Source organism: Ochotona curzoniae, unplaced genomic scaffold (genome assembly GCF_017591425.1).
Source record: "Ochotona curzoniae isolate NIBS_2020 unplaced genomic scaffold, NIBS_Ocur_1.0 scaffold_4506, whole genome shotgun sequence".
NCBI classification, from domain to species: domain Eukaryota; kingdom Metazoa; phylum Chordata; class Mammalia; order Lagomorpha; family Ochotonidae; genus Ochotona; species Ochotona curzoniae.
In genome coordinates, this window is record NW_024467119.1 from 78,183,990 (window position 1) to 78,206,783 (window position 22,794).

The window sequence follows — 22,794 nt, forward strand, 5'->3', positions numbered from 1 at the left end:
CAAAAATGGAAGAGAATAAGAAATAAGGTAAATAAGCTAGCTGGCTGACCATTACAAGTAAAAGGTTATGAGTGACTACAGGCATCTTCAAAGTTTATGAAAAGCTTTAAAGGAAAGACTCCCTGTTACACACTGCTGGAAATAAACAATTAGCGAATACTGCAGAAGAGAACAGAGCGTGGCGCTTTATGCTAAGAATAGGGACTAGGCAGTTCTCTCTTCTATTTTTATCTGTGTTCGTGACCTCCTTGTGTCCTTGCTAAATCAGTAAGGCCCTCCTCCTATCACTTGGGGTTGAAGCCCCTGATCCTGCTCACTGGGGTGGCTTATGAGTTGGCAAATACCCTTGCCAATTTGAAACACTTTGACAATCACATATTACTGCAGTCTGTGTCTCCAAAGCAAGCTGCAGAGCATGACAAAGACCCTTGATTATGCATCCTGTTCCTACACTTGCGAAAGGAGATTCATACATCACAATTTGGAATGGAATGTTGTTAAGGCTCCTGAGAGTACCGATGTATTCTGAGTCTCACCTGTTCTTCCTGCCCCAGCTCCAGTCCGTGTGATAAAGATGTACCCAGTGGAGGAAGCACAAAGACTCGCTTGCAAGAGCCCTCAGCCATGAGGGACAGAATGCTCTTCAGAGGAGTGCAGCCTGACTACCTAACCATGCCAGAATCACCAAGCCCACACTTGTCATCTCAGATGCCAAGAGCAAAATGACTTGCCCGTGTTGCCAAGATTTTTAAAAGAGCAAAGGAGAAAAATTCTCCAAGATGCTGCTGTGGAGAAGATCGCCAATTCTCTCCCCGACCCCACCAATACTAAATGTGAAGCTGAAGATACAAAAAGAGCCTACTCAGAAAGGCCTTTGGCTGCCCAGGAACCTCAGAGAGCAGAGGCCTGTCACGTGGCCTGAGCGCACTGGAGCACGCCATCTCTGAGCAGAGAACACGCTTGGAGTGTGGATCAAGAATTCCATGGAACCCATTGTAGCTCCTTCCAGACACAAGGGAGACCTTACAGCTGGACTCATGCTTCTTCTCTTGGGGAATCCGGGCCACTTCCCCTCACATGCTCTCTGCCTACACGGCAGGACTTGGCTTTCTACTTCGGCCTCTTGTCCACAAAAGAAGAAGGACATTTCTGACAGGTAACTTGGCAAATGGAACCAAGCCTATGTGGGTCAGTCCCCCAGAAGGGCTGGGCCTAAGTAGGATTCTACACACCATCTGCACAGGGCCCGGGTGGGTGCTCTCTGCAGCATGCTCACAGAGATGGCATGCTCTAATGCGCCCAGGCCACGTGACAGGCCTTCTGCAGACACAGGCTCTTCCTTACAAGTGGAAGGCCTGCACTCTGAGGGAGCCAAGATCAAATTAGGCAGAGAGTACCAGCAACCATCTGGCTCCCCATCAGGTTGTAGTTTTTGATTAAGCCATTACCAGCAATAAAGCCGACACACACCTCTCTATCCCATTTCTACACTGACTTTTCAAGTGACTCTCAGATGTCCCCAGAAAAGGAGGCTGTATTCTTAATGACTTCCCACAAACCACAGACTATCTTTGCAGAAAACTCTCCTTTTAAAATTTTATTTTCATTTTTTTAAAGGCAGAGTGACTGAAAGGCAAGAAGATGGGGCAGGGGGAGAGAGGGAGGAAGGGAGGGAAGGATGGAGAAAGAAACAGAGACTTCTTCCATTTGTTAGTTTACTCCCCAAATGCTAGCAACAGCTAGGGCCGGGTTGGGCCAAAACCAGGAGCCTGGGACTCACTCCATCCCTGGCTCTCAGGGACTGTCACCTGCTGCTCCCCAGGGCATGCGTTAGCAGGTGGCTGAATCAGAAGCAGAGGAGGGACTTGCACCCAGGAACTCAACATGGAATGCCCACATCCCAAGCATCATCTGAACCTACTACCGAACACCTGCCCCTGGAAACTCGGCTTTAGTACCTAAAATATCTGTTTGGAAGCCTCCTCAGCACGGCCAATGATGCCATAATGCACAGAACCCCAAGAGGATAGTGGCCATGGCTGGGCACATATTTTCTGTGAGGGAAGGTCCTTCCAGGTTGGCTGTAATTTTTCAAGTTCTGGAACTGTCCGTGGAAGAAAAATGAACAGTACCTGGCTGCATGATTTCAGGCTGCATTTTTATTATAGGCTCCTAGTATAAATCACTAGAACAAAGCCTGCATGTGCTACCTGAATGTCAGAGACAGAAATAGTGCCACTGAACACTGGTTGGCCAATTTTTTTCCCTAAAAAATACTGCATATTTATATTCATGAAAGACCCCTAAGCTTTCATACTCCTGGGCATCCTTAGCAACATGTCGATATTTTATTTTCCACACATCCTTACCGACCTTTCTAGTATTACACAATTTTTGATGTAGTCAGATGTAAAATTCATATTAAATACATAAAAGTTCTAGGTAAAGCACTGACTCTTCTAGCAGGTTGTTATTGTGCTATCATATCCAAGTGCATTTTTTGAGAGGAAAACCAATCAATAAGGGCATGTGGAAATGCGAGAAATGCATTTCCTGAACACAATACTGCGAAGGTTTCCTCCTCAGAAACGAGTCTGGGAGTGATGAGTACGCTCCTGTAGGCATCCCATCACTGGAAAGTGAGACACTCCACTGGGTGGGTGAGGCTCTGCAGAGCCAGCAGTAGCTGGGTGGACACCCTGGCAAGCACTCTCAGGGAATCGGAGGAAATAAAGCAATCTCCTCCCAGAGTTCTCCTTCTCACCCATTACAGCCACCTGCTCCTCCAGATCCGATCATGTTTCTGAGAAATGAGATGCCATCATCATTTCCACACAAATGTTAAGGGACTGAGTCATTAAGAATGAGCCTTTTGCTGGAGAAAATTGATCCTCTTTAAAGGGAACAGGTGAACCCTTTCATGAGTAATGTGAAGAGGGCTTGGTCACCTGTTGTGTGTCTGTGACCAGAGGACAGGTATGATGGGGTAGAAAGAAGACAGACATCAGCCCTAGTTGGTGTGAGGCAGCACAATATGTACAAAATACGAAGGCAGGGGAGCAGGGCGGGGGCGAAGACGCCTTTCTTGATGCACTCCTGCCAGCAGCAGGGGCACCGCTCCAGCGATGTTGGTCTATCCTCTTTTCCTCTGTGAGGCTCCAACCTTAACAAAGTCTTGGCTTACATTTCAGGCTCAGGAAAAGAAAAAGGTCTTAAGAAGTGGTAGTCTGTTCTTAAGCATGCTTGGGGTCAAGCTGAGTACCTCTTTGGTCCTGGGATATACACACATCCCAAACTAAAAGGTAAACCTGAAAAACAGCCCCAGTGTGGTGTGAGAGTTGGCCACACAGCTAAGGCAGGTGGGTTAGGACAGCTGTACCCTACCCTGAAGCAGCCAGGTTCAGCATTCAGCTCTGGCTCCTGATTGCACCTTCCTTCTCATGCAGAACCCACGATGCAGTGGTGAAGGCAGACTCAGACTGCATTTCTGTTTCCCAACATGGCCCTGACTCTGGCTCTGGCCACAGTGGACATCAGGGGAATGAGTCGGCAGATGGGGGCTCACTCCCTGTTAAACAAACTAACAAATCAAACACAAACCCTGGTGCAGACCTGGAACAACACACAAAAGCAAGGGCAAAAAGTTCTTTGGGAAGACTCAACATTAACCCAGTTGCAAGATTCCCAGTAAGAAAGCCCTGCTCGGGCCTGGTGACGTGGCCTAGCAGCTAAAGTCCTCACCTTGAATGTGCCAGGATCCCATATGGGTGCTGGTTCTAATCCCGGCAGCTCCACTTCCCATCCAGCTCCCTGCTTGTGGCCTGGGAAACCAGTCGAGGACGGCCCAAAGCTTTGGGATCCTGCACCTGTGTGGGATACCCGGAAGAAGTTCCTGGATCCTGGCTTCGGATCAGCATAGCATCAGCTGTTGCACTCACTTGGGGAGTGAACCATCGAACAGAAGATCTTCCTCTCTGTCTCTCCTCCTCTCTGTATATCTGACTTTCCAATAAATGAATAAATCTTAAAAAAAAAAAAAGAAAGCCCTGCTCAAACATGCTCTCATAACCCAAAATTACACAGTACACATGAACACTCATGTGCCACTGTGCCACTCGCCAGAATCAGCAGAGACACAAAAAGCAGTAAAAGATCACTCATGAACTTCAGATAACAGGACTGCTGAACACTGGGTATAAAATAAGTGAAACAAAAATTCCTAAGGAAATAAAGATTTGACTACACAGAAAAGGAACACGATACCTTCAAAATGATGAGGGATTTAAAAGAATTCTTGTAAATGAATACTCTCCGTAAAGAAACCTCAATGGATGTTTAAAGAGCACAGCAGACAAACATACGGCAGGCACTAGAGAACTGGGAGATACTGTAGAGAAAATAGTCAAAAGCAAGCAGGGAAGCAAAGACACAAGATCCTAAAACAATTTTCCCTTGGGACCATTATCTGCCTGGTGATATGTGAGGGCACTTAAAAAAAGTAATGGAAAATCAAAAGGTAAGTTCACTTTGATGCAAGAAATTTTTGAAACGCATGTATACTTCTCATAATATGAATTTCCCATACTCTTTCTGAAGATCTCTCATACGGACAGCTTTCAAAAATTTTGCACCAAAACAAATTCATAATTCCATTTTTCAAAAAACCTTTTTAAAGTGTTCACAAACAGAGCTGAGAGCTGTCTGCAGTCAGAGCTGGCCAATCAGGTCACAGCTCTCCTCACCCACTTCTAAATCCACTCTTCTTTTCTCCCTCCCTTCCTTCCTCCCACTCACTCACTCTCTCTCTCTAACTCAGTACTCTTCTCTTTCTTCCTTTCTTCCTTACTCTCTCACTTGCTCTCTCTCCTCCTCCATTTAGATCCTAAATTTGGAGGATTTGATAATCCAATGTGCGTATAACTGTGAACACCTCTGGATACACACAATTATGTGTGCACATGCTTAAACATATTCCACATATCTGCTAATGGAATTATTACCATTGTGAGATCCTCATACTTGCAAAATAATGGCCACTTACAAAATCAGACTCCCAGCAACTCCAGCTATAATGGAACATAAGTTGGAAGTTGATCATTAAAGTAGGAGTAAGAAACACGAGCGTGAGCTGAGGCCGACATAGAGTAACAGTGTGCCTGTGGGCAAGTCACAACATCTGTAAACTAAAAGGACTCGACTGAAGGATGTTCGAGATCTCTTCCTACTTACAGCCTCAAGAAGCTAAACAGTTTCCATAAACAGCTGCCATGCTGCCTGCATAGTTTGTTTTGTTAGACAAGTCTCTACTCAGAGCCTTGTTCGTATTGACATCAACACATGTGACTCTCTGGTTTATGGCAGGATCAGAAATAATAACTGAGAGGTGGAAATTGAACAGGAAGGGTACTCTAGTGCCAGATATAAAGACGGCAGCTTAAAAAACGAGGTTGAGGGGTAAAAGACAGCAAAAATAAGGAAAACAATTTTAATGTGAAACCTAAATAGAAGGGCTATCTTTAGACTTCTACTTACTGTAGGATCAGATAGTTTGACACACCAACAGTGCTTAAAAACGCCATTTTCATGCAAAACTGAGCAATAGTGACACTGCTGATAACTGAATTACTGAAAAGATTGCCTTGTGTTTCATATACCCAATAAACCTAAAGGCAAGAATGTAAAAACTGCAAGAAACAACACCATAAACAGCTTATATATATATTTCCAAGTATCTGAAACTCTTTGGAGATTGGAGCAGCTTTTTAGAACCTGAAACAAAGAATTCCTTATAAGCAGACATAAAAGGATAGTCAATCAGCTGCATGAAATATTTATGGATAGAAAGCAGAAGCTTGACGAGCAATGCAGGTTGCAGGTGGGAACACGGCATGGCTCGTGGGCAAGGGAAATGGAGGAAGTGGATACGGTTTTGAAGAAGGAGGCCTTTCAGAATCCACTGCGAGCTGGAAAATGACCCGTGGCAGGGAAGGAGTCAAACGCTTCTCCACCTAGGGCGGTGAGCTCACTCACACTGCCTGCCAAGGCAGAAGCCATGAGTCATCTGACTTTGTGGGAGACGGGCAAGGCAGAGGCAGGCCTGGGCCACTGCACACCTGCCAGAGGAAGGGTCATGGACACATCTCCTGCATGGGAGCAAGGTGGCTCAGTCCTCATCCCTCACCCCTGGAACACTGTACCCCACAAAGCAAGACTCAGGAGGGAGTGAGTGACTGGCAGGAATAAAGTCTGAGAACACAGCACAATTATTAAGTTCTACAGACTACATGAAAGCAAGTCAGTGAAATGGAAAAAAGAATTTTTAATAGAAAACTAACACTTTGTCTTCTTAGTCAAACAGCTAAACATCATCTAAGTGTGAATGGGTACAGATAATACAGATTTGATTATAGATGTATGCATTTAAACAGTTTTTCTCTAACGATGTTTTTGGGACTTTCTACCTTGTTTCCAAATTCTGAGTTAGAAAAAACATTCATAATTTTTTAGAACCAAGGGGCAGGAAATTATTTCAGTTTGACACCCTCCAGATCTAGTCAAGTGTTTCTAACCCTACTAGGTCCTCCAAAACGAAAGCTATTACTAGCATTGGCTATGTCTGGAGAGCTGGGATATCACAGGTTTAATCAGTTTCAAGTGAATCTGTCACAGGAAATGTGAAAAATTAATCCCAAAGCACCCACATGATCATTTCTTTGGGGAGACAAGAGCCCTTCTAGGGCAATCTGCATTTCCATGTTGCAGAATATGGCTCCTGCATCAAGCACAGTTTTCGCATTGTTTGTCTCTTACCAGAGGCTGGGTGTCACATCGTATTTATCAACCTATTTATTCCTGTTCTCACTTTCTTCTTGTTAAAAGGACATACTCTTGTGATTTGGAAAAAAACAAACAAAGAAAAAAACAACTGCTTAGTAAACTGTAAACAAAGTTTTCATTTTCACTCCCTGGTTGCCAGGGCAAGTTCTAAACATTTTTGCCATGGGAAGTCTCAATATCTATTTATTTATAAAAAAAATTTTTTAGTAGGCAGATCCTGAGCAAAGAGAAGGGTGTTCTTGCATACATATGTGCAATGAGGGCTGATGGTCTTACCTTCCATTCTAGAAACCAAAGGCATGCACAGGGGCTCAGGGGTTCTAGGGTACCTACAACTAAGAGCTTTCAGACAAGCTGAACAAGAGCAGAGTCGTTCATTTCTGCCTAATCTGTGTTGCAGTCTGACTGTTAGAGGAAGTGATCTACCGGGCCACCCTGAGAACTCCTACAGCTGGCAACGGAGGAGACAGCAGGGTCCTCTCCTGGCTCCTCTGCTTTAGGGAGGCGGCATTTCAGATTACAAAGAGTGAATGTAAGTGTGTGAGGGAGAGAAGGGTGAGGGAAAAAAAGACAGGGAGACACACACACACTATGCAGGTTTGCACATGCAGATATTTTAACTTGCTGAGACCTCATCATTATTGGAAACATTTGGCCAATTATGAAACAAACAGACTAGTAATTGCCATAGCATTTTATCAAACTCACATTTTCTTCCCTAATTGCCTCCCCATTTCACATCCGTATACACATTAGTACAGGTAGAGAAATCAGAATGACACTGGCAAATAGAAAGTAACTAAGCAACTAGCCTAGGTTCCCGTCTCTAATTCTGCAGGTATATCATTAGTTAATCAACTAAAGGAAACTCTGGTACCTCAGGAGGAGGATCTGCTGTGTGAATCCTGCTAATGAAAACAAAGCGGGCCATCCACCGGTGTAGCCGTAACCCTGCCCACAAGCAGAAAAATGAGCCAAGTGACCTTTTCAGTCTGAAGACATACGATGAGATTCCATAAAATTTTAAAACTAAGGGGAAAGGAGAAGATAAAATGCCTGTGGCCCTACAAACTGTTGAGAAGCACAGTCACCAACCTCAGCAGCCCAAGAGACAGACACAGGGAGCAGGAAGGTGTGGGGACAGGGAGGATTGGACATTTGTTTAGGCACACACATGTTCATTATACCCTTTCATTTCTACATGTTCACAGGTGTGTACACACACCCACACAGGGTCCATCTCCTGGCACCACTGCACTCAGAAGGGTTTAAAGCCACAGGACATCCAGGGCACACAAGAGCCAGACAGAACGTCAACACAGCTAAGAGCATCAACTCTGAAGCCTGGCTCCTGGCTGTGATTCTGGCGTGTCTACCTCTGCTCAGTGATATGCCGGTAACTGCCTCACAGGGCTCTGATGAGCTCAACACACAAGGCAGACAAGGCAGTTGGGGCAGTGCCTGCATTCAGGACACACTCACTGATTTCGTTGCTATTGTTATGGTAAGGGTAACCAGCTCAAGAGATGCCAGATGTGGGCGATCTAAAGCACGTGCAGGGTAAGAGTCCAGGTCCAGGAGGGAGCTAGCGTGACACCTGTATAAAGCTGGGAGTCAAAGACTGTAGCTCAAGGCCTGGCACAACAGTCTAGTGTGTAAATCATCGCCTTGATCCCATATGGGTGCTAGTTTTAATCCCGGCTGCTCCAGTTCCCATCCAGCTCCTTGTTTGTGGCCTGGCAAAGCAGTAAGGGATGGCCCAAAGCCTTGGGATCCTGCACTCATGTGGCAGACCAAACGAAGCTCCCGGCTCCTGGTTTCAGATCAATTTAGCTCCCTGCTTGTGGCCACTTGGGGATTGAACCAGTGGATGAAAGATCTTTGTCTCTCCTTCTTTCTATAAATCTACCTTTCTAATAAAAATAAAATAAAATAAATATTCTAAAAAACAAAAAAAAGACCCTGGCCCCGGTGGAACAGCTTCACTACTGGAGGAAGCCAATCCCGCAGGTATCAAGTTTGCAAGAGTTTGGAGAAATCAGAGCTCTTGACTCTGTACCTAGTCTGAGTGTGGGGCTTGATGCACTGAGATAGGCATTGTGGCAGTCAGGGCAATCAGCCAAGAAGCTGGTTCACTCAATAAAGTACAAGGGGCCGAGGCAGAGGCGACCATCAACTTAGCCCAGGGTTCAGTCCACATGTGGAAAACCACACTGAGTGCTGAACAGAGTGACAACAAACCCACAGGGGCACACAGGCTGGCTAAGGCTACCAGAGGAAACAAATGTCTTGCAAAGGATGCTGACTTCTCATTAGCACTAATAGATGCCCGAGGACAGCACTGTCTTCAAAGTGCTGAGGGGGAAATAAATGTCAACCTGAATTCTCTATTGCTGGGGGAGAGCGAGGGGGAAGAGGTAGAAGGCGATGGAGGAACAGAAGCAGTTGTGGGTCCAGAAGAATCAAGCTCACTCTCAGCAGATCCAGAATGCAAGAGATACTGACACATCAGGAAGGAAATGGCACCCCAAAGAGCGATGTGTAATCCATGGTGCTGACTAGAAAGGAAAGGCATTGCAGATTCCTCAACCTTCCCTACCAACTGGCACCTAGAGATGCCCCTGCCCCAGAGGCAAGAGGGACACATTTTCCCCAGCTGTCTTTGTCCTCGTGCGCTGGCGACATCCGTCTGCTCTCTTTGGAAGCTTATTCAATCAATACCCCCTCCTTCGCCTTTAAGCCTATCACCGGTGTGTGTTTTAAAGTATTGATAATGAAAAGCAGCAGTGCCCGGCCCACCCCTTCTGATGCCCAGTCCTCTCCTTGGCAGCTCCCCTTTCACATCTTTGAACTCTCTGATATTTATCTTCCTAGTTTTAAATAGAACACGGTGCCAGAGGACCTTGGGAAAATCCATCACCTCCTGGCCAAGGCTCTTGACCATGTGCCAAGTGACAATCCTTTCTTAATCTGGCAAAAAGACAGACTTGATAAACTGTCACAGTGACACGGTGTACTTGGTTTGAGCACATGGAGCCACAAGATTTGGCCCATTCCTTTCCCAAGAGATGACTGATACTAGCTACAAGGGGAAAGCAAACCAATTATGAGTCATTTTGCCATATTTTTATCTCTGCTGTAAGAACTTCTTCAGGCTTGCTGCTTTATTATATTTCTATTCAAAAAATAAAATGTATTCCTGTGTTAAGTGCCCCACTCCCCCAGGGTAATTTGAACAACAAAGTCAGGGAACCACTCCTGCGAAGCAGAGACGCTTACCACAATTGAGCTTCAGTTACAGGCAAATCTAAAATGTGGATAAATCTCATCTTCCCCAAATCAGAGTAAAATAACAGTTTTGAGGATGGGGAGACAATCTTTAAGGTCACCAGCAGGAAGCTGGAAATCTAATAGAGGTAACATCTCATTACTACTTAACATGACCTTGGAAATTTAACAAAAACAAATCTTGCAGGGAAAAAAAAACATTTTATTTGTCTCTGAGGAGCTCAAAATCTTTTCCTCTTTAACTGATTTTAAAACAGCAAACAAAAACACAGTAACATCCAACTTCCCATGCCTCATTCAAAAGAAACAAAACCAAGCCAGTGTGCTAACTCAGGGCTGGAAGCGGCCTTTTCTCGGTGGCCAAGAATGTATTAAAGGCACAGACTTACGTTACTTATCCTTGCCTTATCAATTTAGAATATGACTTTCAATTAGGGTAGATTGTAACTTTGGTTCTTTGATTTCCCAATATCCAAGTGATATCCCTTGTTGTTAGATCAGTATAGGTGCTTCTATTATTATTACACATATGCATATATATATATGTATATATTTCTCTGTTGGGCGATTAGTGCACTAAGATTACATTTTCTTTTCTGAACATTTTTTCTTTCCTAATTACATCCTTCATTATTTTTCCCATTTGCTTTATTTTTTTAAACTGTACTGATTCCTCACTCTTCTCAAAAACTCAAGATTATATGTATAAATTTTTCTCATCCAAATATCAGACATTCTATTTCCACCTCATTTCTTTCCCCTAGAATCCTTTATTACGGAGCCACCCTGGAACTCTTCTCCTATTCCAGAAGGTTCTGGGGATAAGAGAAGGCAAATTGTTTTAGCCTGCCTGGTGGTTTTAGGACCTTCTCTTCATCCCCATGTTTACTAACAGTAAGATACACCTGTAGGTAAGGCCAGTTTGATGCCTTGTCTGGGGTGGTTGGCCTTCCTTACCTGACAGGGAAGTCCTTCGGTTCTGTGAAATTATTCTGTTATGTGATGGCTCCCTAATGTTTCTGTTCCTCTCTCTTTCTGGAACTCCTATTAACCAGATATTGCACTTCCAAGACTGAGTCTCCAATTTCATTTTTCCATTGCACAAATCATTGTATATTTGCTTTACTTTCTAGAAGACCTTCTTGAATTTATCTTCGAATTCTGGAGCTTCTTTCAGTGTACAGGTGGGGACAGGCACCATGACTTTAATTTCTAAGGGATCATTCTTCTTTCTTTTTTTAAAGATTTATTTTTATTGAAATATTTACACAGAGAGAGAGAGAGAGAGAGGCAGAGCTGGATCACTCCCCAAGTGGTCGCAACAGCCAGAGCTGAACCAATCCAAAGCCAAGAGCCAAGAGCTTCTTCCTGGTCTACCACCCAGGTGCAGGATCCAAAAGCTTTGAGCCATCCTCGACTGCCCTCTCAGGCCACAAGTGGGGAGCTGGATGGGAAGTGGAGCAGCCGGGATTAGAACCGGTGCCCATATTGGATCCCGGTGCATGCAAGGTGAGGATTTTAGCCACTAAGTTACTGTGCCAGGCCCATTTCTTAAAAGTATTACTATGGGGGTTGGCATTGTGGGCAACAGGTTAAGTGGCTGTGGGCAATGCCACAACCCCATATGAGCAGTGACTTCAGTCTGGGTACTCCCACTTCCAATCCAGCCCCTGAATCCATGTGGGAGACTCAGTGGAGCTCCTGGCTACTGGCTTCACCCTAGCCCAGCCTCGGCCATTATGGCCATTTGGGGAGTGAACCAGCATCTCTGCCTGTGTGTCTATATGTATGTCTGTAACTCAAATAAATAAATCTTTCTTTTAAACAGTAGTAATCTGTTTTTGTTTCAAGGATGCAGCTACCTTCTCAACTCTCTGAGGCTACTTACAAAAGCTTGTCATTGCTTAAGTATTCTTTTAATCCACGCACAGGTCCTTCACAATATACATTCTTGAAGACCCCTTGTATATATGTCTTCGCTCACATTTTACATTATTTGTCTGAATAGAATCTTGAAAGAATCAGTGGCTAACTAAATACTTGAAATAGTAGTTGGGTGAATTAAGAAGTTAACTCTCAGGCCAGCATTGTGGCATAACAGATAAAGCTGCAACATGTGACACTGGCAGACCAAAACAGCAACTTTTTTTTTTTCCTATTTTGTTGCAGATGTCAGGATTCCGTTCTTTTAACAGCAACTGTTGTGTCCCAACTGCTCCACCTCTAATCCAGGTCCCTGCTAAAGGCAAGGGAAAGTAGAAAAAGATGGCCCAAGTGGTTGGCCCAGCCACTCATCTGAAATGCCCAGAAGAAGTTCCTGGATTTGGCCTGGCCAAACCCCAGCCATTGCAGCTTCCCAGGGGAGTGAAACAACACATGAAAGATCTGTCTTTCCCTTTCTTGACTTTCAAATAAATAAATTAAATCTGGGGGAAAAAAAGGCAGCCAACTCTCCATCATGTTGCCTTAAAAGAGTTTTCGCTCTTGCTTTTATGATCACAGTTTTTCCCATTTGGGGAACAAAAGAATATTCTGAATGCTTCATGCTTAATGTTATATTTAACTTGAAAATATGTATTTGAATTTTGTTTCAGTGTATGAGATGATTACAAATATCTATTTTTTTTTCTCCAAATAGCTAACTTTCCCAAAACTATAAAATAAATCACCTTGAGGCACTTACCCAGGCAGTTACGACACCTGTGTCCTATACTGGCAGGACTGGGTGTGATGCCCAGCTGTTGCCTCCAGACTCCTGTGAGCGCAGATTCTGGACAGCAGCGGTGATGCCTGAAGTAACTGGGCATGTGCCACTCATGGGGGAGACCTGGATAGAACTTCCAACCTCCAGTTTGAGCATGGCCTGGTCCCAACTGCTCCAGGCACTGGAGGGGTGAACTGAAGATCTGTAACCTCTCTGTGCTTCTCAAGTAAATAAATACAACTTTAAAATCTCTCTCCCCCTCTTCCACATATACATTCCACACTCTCTCCCCCACCTTCCTAACTCCCTGCCCACTCTACATCCACTTCTCAGCGGATCCGTTCTGGTTTTTTGGGTTTTGTCTGTTTGCTTGTTTGGTAGTTTGTTCTTTGGTCACAAGGCAGGGAACCTTTGGGGAGAAAAGCTAGCAGGCTCCACTTTATAACTGCTGAATTGACGACACTTGGGAGAGTAATGCATGGGAGGACATGAGACAGGCTGCCTGAAAGAGACAGGAACTCAATCCAAAGCTGAACAGATTACTCAGGAGAACACAGGGAGCAGAAGAAGTGAAAGCCATGGAATGGAACATAAGGAACTCAACAGTTCAGTGCTGAGTGAGGCCAGCAGCCATGTGAGAAGGGAGTTAATGGGGAGGGAAGTAGGAGAGGAGGGGACAGGGTAAACCCTGGGCAGAAACTGCCCAAAGCATCACGAATCACACATACTTGTTGGCTTAACTGATCAAAATAGCACACTGCTCTACTCCAAATCTCAGAGATGTATTCTTTCCAATTCTTGATTTCTTTACAAGTAGCCCCTAGAGACAGAGTCAAGATACAGAGCATCACTATACCTCAAACACCCCACCCCCACCACCCAGAGGCGGAACAAGAAGGGCACATGTCGATTTACAGATGGATTACAAAGTTTTGAAATGTTTTCAGTGACAGTGTTTTATTCCGGAAGTTTGGGTGTAATTTTGCTTCTACGCTAAAAATAGAACCTTTAAAGACGAACATTTCTGAAAAAGAGGCAGATCAGCTGTGTTGGGAAAATAACCCATTTAGGCTACTCAACCCTTGAATGATGTAGGCTCTGAAAAGGAAAAACAAATGCCAGCTCACGCAAATCCGTAGGTTCTTTCTCTATCCTTTAATTAATAATAAACCCAAATGCCCAAATGTCCCAAATCCTTACCACTGCTCTGCTGATCTCAGCACCACCTTCTTTGCTATATGACAAGGAGTCTTTCTTTCAAAGCATGCTGGCATTTTAGTTCTTTTAAATCATCTTTAATATCTGATCACATGTAGGCACAACTGAAGCAGCTATTTATAAAAACAAGTACCTATTGCAGCTGGATGTTACTAAATGTGAACCATGTTAAACATCCTGTTAGATATCACATTGCCAGCTGGAAAAGCCCAGAGAGAACTCAGAGCTTACGTAGTCTCTTGGTAATGAGCTGCTGCTACATGGGAACAAAAATGTTTTGAACTCAGAAAGAAAAAGGTAGTATGATGAGCTGTCATCCATGTCACCTGTCTGAATAGATGCTATTTTATTTTTATCATAACTGAGTCTACCCAAAAGAGTACTCATGTTTATTAACTGAAAGACTGTCTCTTCTCAAACAATCCCCACAAAACTCCAAACACTCTTAGCTATACACGCTACTCCCCCCCACACACACACACACAGAGGGAGAGAGATCTACACCTGTCTTCTCCCAGAGAAACTCAGCAGCAAATCAAAGATGATTCTGGATGGGTGTGATCTGCAAGAATGGGAGTCACGATGACAAAAAGCATGAGAAAGCAAAAAGTTTCAAGACAGAGATTCTCTCCCAAAGTACAGTCCAAAATAAGACCAGCACATGCCCAGAACCTAGTACTGGGCAGAAGTTGTGACAGAAGCAGAACTCTCTCCCTGTTAACTTGCAGTGCTCAGTACAGCCGATTTTCACGTGCACTTAGACATCAGAGTATGGCATTCACCCTAGACAACTCCTTGCACATGCCTCTCTTCATAACTAAGCGTACACAGGTCCCCAAATTAAGCAGGGAACGCACACATCCATGTGGTTACTATAGGCCGTGGATGCTGGGGTCTGTGCAGAAAGTGTGGATGACACAAAGGTGTGAAGAGAACAGCTCCCCTGTGTGGCAAGGCCTGGGGGAGCTTCCAGCTGTTAAGCAAGACCCAGCGGAAGTCTCTCTGACCACCTTGACGCTGTTTCACCCCCTGGCTGCATGGACACTCAAGCACCCCACTAAGAATTCTGTAATCTATTGAGGCATTGTTGCTTGCCCCTGAGAGACAGTTTTTGCCACTGATGTGAGCTTGAGAGTTAATGTCACTGATAATGTTTTGGTGAGTGGACCTTTGACTATTTACACACAGGACCACAATTAAGCCCATGCCATTTTTGGACACCTTATTGGGTACTTAACCATTGTCTTAGAATTTGGCCCAGGCATGTAGCACACCTTCTGGGAAGGGGCTTGATATATATCCTAAATATTAATGCAAGTGATGGGAGTGAGAGCTGAAACTGCTATGGCAATAAATATAGTTATTGTTATCTCAAAGGCTAGCCTGTCTTTGCAATTTTTTGGAACATAGAAAATGTAACTGTTTTAGCCGCTTTTATAATTTTTACCTAGAGGAATTAAGGATGCTTTTATTAAAGAAAAATGCTTTTGATTATTGTCTTATTGTTTATGGGGCTGTAGGAGTCTATAGTTGTAGATGGATTTAATATTTGAAGTTTCTGTTTTAGATTTTAGGTTTTTTCCCTTGTAACCTATTTTCCCATTAAATGATGCGTAAATTGTAGAAGTAGAAATGTGGTAGGAATGTACTACTGATTAGCAGGTAATCACTTGTGCCTTGACCTTGGAGTCCTGGCTTTGCTCCATGGCTACTGTTGAAGAATAAATAATAGCATGCTTTGAAGAATATGAATACAGTATTTTGCAGAATTATCTTTATGGGCACCTGCTTAGCCTTGAAGTGCAGGTGGAGTGACCAAATGTCTGTACATGCCCCCTTAGTCTTGAAGTAAAAATAGAATAGTTGCTTGTGCAGAAGCTTGAGAGGGGTTTTGAGTAAATAAAAAGAACAGTTTTTTCTTGAGCTGTTGTGAGAACGTACCAAGTGTCTGTGTCTGTGTCTTTCTTTATCGCCGACTCCATGCACCCTTCCCGAGCTCCGAACTCGGCTGGAGCTGGACTCCGGCACGTGGATAAACCAGAAACTCATAGCGCAAAGATTCACACTGTTCCTTCCATCTTTTTGTTCAAACTTTAATCAGTTGAGGAAAACACAATCCTAAAATTTGTTGCTCAGTAGATTTTAGGATACATGAAAATAAAAAATGTGTCATTAACTCACTACTTATTGTGGCTGATGTTTTTCTTCATTTTTGATCACTTCTTCATTTCCTAAATTTCAATGCTGAGAAGATTATTCACTGTGCACTGTAATACCATGGGTTAAATGATGCTTCCTTTTATCAGACTTTTCTTTCATGCACTGGCTTATCTCCTACTTTTTAAAAAACGAATCATCTGTTTTTATTGGAAAGGCAGATTTACAGAGAAGAAGAAACAGAGAGAAAGAGCTTCCATCCATTAGTTTACTCCCTAACAGCTGCAATGGCTGGAGCTAAGCTGTTTGCAAAGCCAGGAGCCTCTTCTAGATCTCCTATGGGTGCTTTGGGTCATCCTCCTCTACTTTCCCAGACCACCAGAAGGGAGCTGGATGGGAAGTGGAGCAGCCAGGACATGACCAGGCACCCACTGGGATCCTGGCACTTGCAAGTAGAGGATGAACCAATTAAGCCGTCAAGCCTCCCCTCCTACCTGGCATCTTATAAAGTAGCTTGACATTACTTCTTCCAGTAAATCCTCCTTAACTAATATCTTGTAATTGCCCTTCTTTTACTGAACTAAGTAAAAAGGGTGCTGCCTGTAATCACCACAGGATTCACATTATTTGTAACACACACCTCCTCTACTAACTGCTGAAGCCCACATAAGCAGGAATCTTTGCTCAGCTTTACGAGGCAGTTTATGCAGAACATGCCTGCATACATAGCAGGCATTCTAGAATACTTGTGAAATGAGTGAATACACATATTTACATGACTTAATTCAGACTAAAAAGATTGGTCTTTCTGAAAAAATTTAGTCATTTCACTAAGAGTTGTGGCAAGATACTAAAACAAATCTTATCTCGGATCAAAATGCCATAAACATTTCCACTGAAAACAGGATTAAAGCACAAAGCTTACCGGCAGAGTTCCAGGCAGAGATGCATCAAAAAAAGAGACCAAAGAATTTGGAGGTGCTGCAAAGCGGACTTCCGCCCCCGAGAAAAGTTTAGAATTGGAAGAAATCTGGGCGTGAATTTCCAAGCCGACCACAGCTGCCCAGGCCTGGCTACTAAAGAGGAAGACATAAAGGTAAAGTAGTAGTTAGCATCCTTCACTAGGTGCCAATTGCTAGTAGTCTAAATCAAGAAGGTTAATTGTTCACTTTACTAAAATGTATACCCATACATTTTTTAAAAACGCATACCCCTACATTTTTGAAAAATGCCAATTCCTCATGTACTACACACAACGTACACCTGTACTAAATCAAAATCGATTTATAAGTTTGCACTTGCACTTCGATGTCTGAGAGCATGGTATTCAACCCTGACACACTCGCACATGTGTCTTTTCATCCCCACAGGTCCCAAACACAGTAGGGAATGGCACACACCTGATGCTTATAACATCTGCAAAATAAACTTTGCTTACAATATGACATTAGATTTGCTTTAAGAACAGGCAGGTGGTAGAGAAAAGAACAATTTAGCATCTAGAGTGATTCAGAAATGAGTGATCAGGTGCTAACTGCTTGGCTGAGTTGAATGAAAAGCAGCATTTTCTGAATTCAGTACACTTTGCCAGCTAATCACTCAGCAAAGAGGTCAGAATGCTAGTAGTGAAGGAAGGAAGGAATGAAGGGAGGAAAGGAGGGAGGGAGGGAAGAATAGAATTAGAATAGAATAGAATAGAACAGAACAGAATAGAATAGAATAGGAACCAACATCCTCAGACATGTTTTGGATTGATTTTATAACCATGATTTAATGACTTGCAAGCACAACGACCAGAGGGACATTATACCTGAAAATTCTGTGCAAAGGAAGGAAGACATTAGCCATCAGATGTGCTTTTTTTTTTTTTCTTCTACAAATAACTTTCTATTCCTGAGATCTGATTTTGGGTTCCTTTGTTTGGTCACGCCTGGTTGCTGTGGAATCTAATAAGCTGTTAAAGCTATAATATCCCTTCTTTTCCAGCCATCCTTCCTGTGCTGGGTCTGTACACAGACTTCTCAAGTTCTCCTAAGCGTGCTATTCCCTAAGGAATCCATGTGTGTTCCTAGCATGCTCTTCCCCCAGGCACCTTTCCATATTATACAGGTCTTTGTTTTACAAGTATTGGGATATGGTTCAATTATATTTTCTATATATATAATTGTATTTTTGATGATGTTTATATAGCTGAGAAGAGTGTGCACCCAGATGGACCACTTAGGAGGGTGGCTAGGGTTGAGGTATGGGGAAAAGTAGATGAGACAATGGCTTTCATTTGCTTACTTCCTGTATCTGGTTCAATTATTTCATCACGTGAAGTTCTACATCTAAATTATTTCAAGTTCAAGTACTTTTTTAAAGTTTGAGAGCCCACAAATGGGAAGAATTAAACTGAGAATTCTCATCAGAAATTCTGTATTTACTAAAGCATGACTCGAAGTATTTTTGCAATTCCTTTACATGGCAGTATATTTATAGATACATTCTATCCATTTATAGGGAGACTATCTAGTTTATGCTAAGAATGGAAATAGAATGCTTCTGGACATTTTCCCTCTGTTCCTCCAAGTAGAAAGCAAAAATATGCCAACCAATCTCCAACAATAAACAAATATTAGAAATGTGCCTTATGTTTCCTTAAAAAAAAAAAAAAAAGCTATTTAAATCTTACACAGTGAAGCATTAAACAGCTGTTCAGGGGTTGTCTAGCAAGCTGAGCAAAATTGTCTACATAGCCAGAGGGAAGATACTTCTGTTGACTGCATCATTTTAAGTCTAGACACTCGTCCAACATGAAACGCTTCCACAGAGAGCTGATGTTTATTAAAATAACACAAAAACTCCAGTGTGCGCTACCTGGAGAACACCGCGGGAGCGTAGTGGCACTCAGTGCTCACAGTTAAATATTATCCCACATCCAGCCCGCTGCAGGCGTAATTAGTAAGGTGATCACTTCACCCTTCTGTTTGCTCAGCCTCCGATTCGAGAAAATGCTTGCTATTTTACACTCCAAAGTTCCCCGAATACGCCGAACCTAAGTCGGTGATTTTCTGTGTGGTGGAGGGGCTCACACCGTGTCTGCTTTGTGTTTTCATTTAGGTTTCGGGGCGCCAGATTACAGCTCCCCATACCTTCCCGCCCACCAACACGTCCGAAGCCTGGGCCGTGAGTGGCCTCACCTCTCCTGACTCTTTAGAGCACCTCACACTGTAGTGGGCAATTAATGGTATGAAAATAATAATACCCTTTCCCGGGCTTCCGGGCCGTGTGGAGAGACTGCTGAGACACTGAGCTCTGTCCCCTTCTCCAGTTGGACGTGGACTCGGTCGGAACCCCCCTTCGGTGGTGACAACCGCTGGCAAGTAAGGCCAAAGCCCATCGCCTTCCAGGGAAGCGGCACCACAGCATGGGCGCCGCCATTGCACCGCCTCAGTGCGGATCAGCTGCCTCGGCTTCCCTCTGGCGCGAGGCTCGCTGGGAAATGTAGTTCCGAACACAGTCTTGAAAACCTTAAAGACTCAGACAGGAACACTACTCCTCCCGGCGAGCATTGCGACTGGAGGGCTGCCGGAACTGTGTCGGGGCGGGGAGGAGAGAGGGATGGAGAAATGGAGAGAGGGGGAGGGCTTCTGGATCGGGAGGTGTGACTCCTCCTAGCGGGTAGTGGGAGAGGCTTTTGCCCGAGAGCACGTGTGTGAAAGTTCGTCTGTGCCTGAACTTCAACTTCGAGAAACCTGGCCAAGATTTTACAGAGCAGTTAATATTTCAGGGGAAATAACCTTGACATCACCGAGAAGACTTTCCGAACGTCCATACCCACTCTATCAGCTCTCCCGGACCAATTCATGCGCGAATGCACCTGTGCTTAACTTGACCTGTCTTCTCTGAGTCAGGCACGACTCCCAGCTGCCGGACACGGCAGAAGACAGGCGGGTCTTCTAGGGTCACGGAACTTACTTTCTAGAGAGAGGAGACAAAAGAAATGAACAAAAATAAGACTGGTGTAGATAAAAACTTGTCATCTTTAAGCAGGCTTGTTTGAAGACAGAACTAAATGGAATGTCCATGTGTGTTTTTACTTGTTCGGCTGTTGACCAGCAGACGATACACTCTCCTCTTAAGAATGTTTGGTATCAGATGCCAGTTGATTAGTGGGCTTCTCACACACACGAACACTGTTGAAATTCCCTCTGATTTCTTGCTGTGAACAGAAACTACAATACCATTCTCTATCGCTATGTTTTAATTCCCCTCTGACACAGTGACTAGCTGATGCCTCTCTTCCATCTCCCCAAGTTCTCTGTCAGTCACCACAGCGTTTGCAGAATACAAAACAGTCCTTCAAAAATGCTGGTTGAGAGAAATGGCCACCATTATGATGCCACAGTAACTGTCCAGACCAGACGGTTCATGACCAACCTACTCCTTCAGAGGAAGCCATTGCTCATTGATGGCTCTACCCAGGGAAGACAACGGAACGTAAGATGGAAATTTAAGGAAAGCTGCCCTAAATGCACAAGGCCACCCTGGATGTCATCTTTGTATTGGGAATAAGAACTCATTTTTGGTGGTGACAAGACAAATGACTTGGATGTGACCTGATTTCTTACATTACGCAAAGAAAAATGAACCTGAACGTAGTCTTACAAAACGAGGCCTGAGAATAAAAAGACCCTAGAGACACCTCAAGAGAGGTGCTGGCCACCACATACGTTGTAGACATCTCCTATAGGTGCTGGTATGATTTGGTCTACTTCCTATCGAGTTCCCTGCTAAAGCAGGCAAGAAAGTAGCAAAAGATGGTCCCTGTGTCTGAGCCCCTGCCACCCATGTGGAAGACCTGGATGGAGCTCAAACTTCCGGGTTTGGTCTGGATCAGTCTCAGCCGTTGTGGCCATTTGGGTAGCAAGTCAGCAGAGGGAAACCTTTCCCTTTCTCTTTCCCATTACTCTCTCTTTAACTCTGCCTGTCAAACAAATAAATAACATTTGGGAAATTAAAAAAAGAAAAAGAAAGGACCCACAAAAGGAATGTAAAAACAGGATGAAGATCACGCGATCTTCTTCAAAGGCCAATGCAAGCGCTGGCCAAGAGTGGGACTGGTTAAGATTCGGCAGTGGTGGGTACAGATTTCTCATGAGGATTAACAAGCTGTGACAATTTTTCAAAGTCTGTTGAATGCAGTGGTGCAGTGTGGAAGCCACAGTTGGCACAGGGTGGAGTGGACACTTTTTGGAATAGCCATATTTAGGAGAGGAATGATGAAAGAGGGTGGTGTTTGAGGAAAAGAGAAATTAACCTATATCAACTAGATTTAGGAGGTAAGATTAAAGGACTCAGTGAAAGACTGAATATAATTGTGGAAGACTGGGGAAGGTCAAACAACTCTTAGATTTCTGGCTTGCACACTAGGTGGCTCATGGAAGCTCTTCACTGGGATCAAGATTCCAAATAAGGAACAAGAGTATGAGGAAAACATGCTTGGTTGCCTTGGAAACATCCAAGAGGAGAAGTCAAGTAGGCATCATTGATGCCTAACTCTGAGTACACAGATGGGAAGAACGACACATACTTTGTATAATTTACAATGAGGTTTTCAGTTCTTGACCAATATCTTATTGATTAGACAACTGTATTCCATAACTTATTTCTATTAATATTCTTATATGGGCATGTTTTTATGTAATCTGACCTCTGCATGTGAAGAGGAAGAGAAATTATTTTTCTTAAAATGGTCATCACCTTTTCTAACTTTTCATTAGTGATTCACATTGTGAGACTAGAAGTCCTTCCATATGGCCAAGAAAGAAAATCAGAAAAACGATAGCAAGGGGAATGTAGGAGGGGAGATTTTTTCCAAAATTTATCTCTGATTATTACTCTTCCTCTCAGGTTCAGATCCCTTGTTGATCCTTCAGCAGCTCTCTATATTTCCATGTTTTCAAGCTTTCTCCTAGGTAAGCTTGCTTTCGCTTTTTCTATTTAGATCCTTGGCCTGGGTTTGGGACATGCCAACCCTGGGTTGTGCTGCTCAAGATGGGGGTTGAGAATGTTTGGAAAATCACCACAAAGGATGGCAGTACACCTAAAGAAAATCCTGATTTTATAGACAACACGCACTAGAAGAGAAACACAACTTTGTGGATGCTGCAAGCCCTATTAAACAGTGACAGGCTGGTGCTTCAAAGTCCCCCACCCCACCACTAGGGGGAGAGAAAATCCCATGCATGTGAGCACATTTGATTTCTTTCACTAAGGGTAACCTGGTTTGACTTGTATCTTGTCAGAATCATTCCAAGTCCCACAAGAGCCAGTGGCGCAAATCGGGGCTTATCACCAACTCTCTGGCTCCTCTTTCTCTTGGTATTTTCTGTACATTCCAGAAATGTCTGTTGGCTCCATCTTACTAAGCCTAGGATGGTGCGCTCTCTGCTTTGCTACTCAGGTGCTCCCTTGGTACCACCTTCATGAGACCATTTCTTACCTTGCTTCCTGCATACCTTTCGAGTCTGATAGCTGTCAGAACTCTTCCTGACAGACAGCTCTCTAGCTGAGAGAGCTATTTTGGTTCCACTGACAAGGTGGCT

At 43.8% G+C, this 22,794-nt stretch overlaps 1 protein-coding gene across 2 annotated transcripts in view; it reads right to left on the reverse strand.

Annotated features, from left to right (window-relative positions):
• GATB (glutamyl-tRNA amidotransferase subunit B) overlaps positions 1-19,639 on the reverse strand; it is a 74,078-nt gene extending 54,439 nt beyond the window's left edge. For both annotated transcript variants that reach the window (XM_040966824.1, XM_040966823.1), the window contains exons 1-2: positions 19,452-19,639; positions 17,130-17,280 (exon numbers count right to left, since the gene is read on the reverse strand). In XM_040966824.1, the coding sequence (XP_040822758.1) occupies positions 17,130-17,280; positions 19,452-19,627 (327 nt within the window). In that variant the 5' untranslated portion in view covers positions 19,628-19,639. The remainder of the gene's footprint in view (positions 1-17,129; positions 17,281-19,451) is intronic.
• Between the last annotated feature and the right edge of the window lie 3,155 nt (positions 19,640-22,794).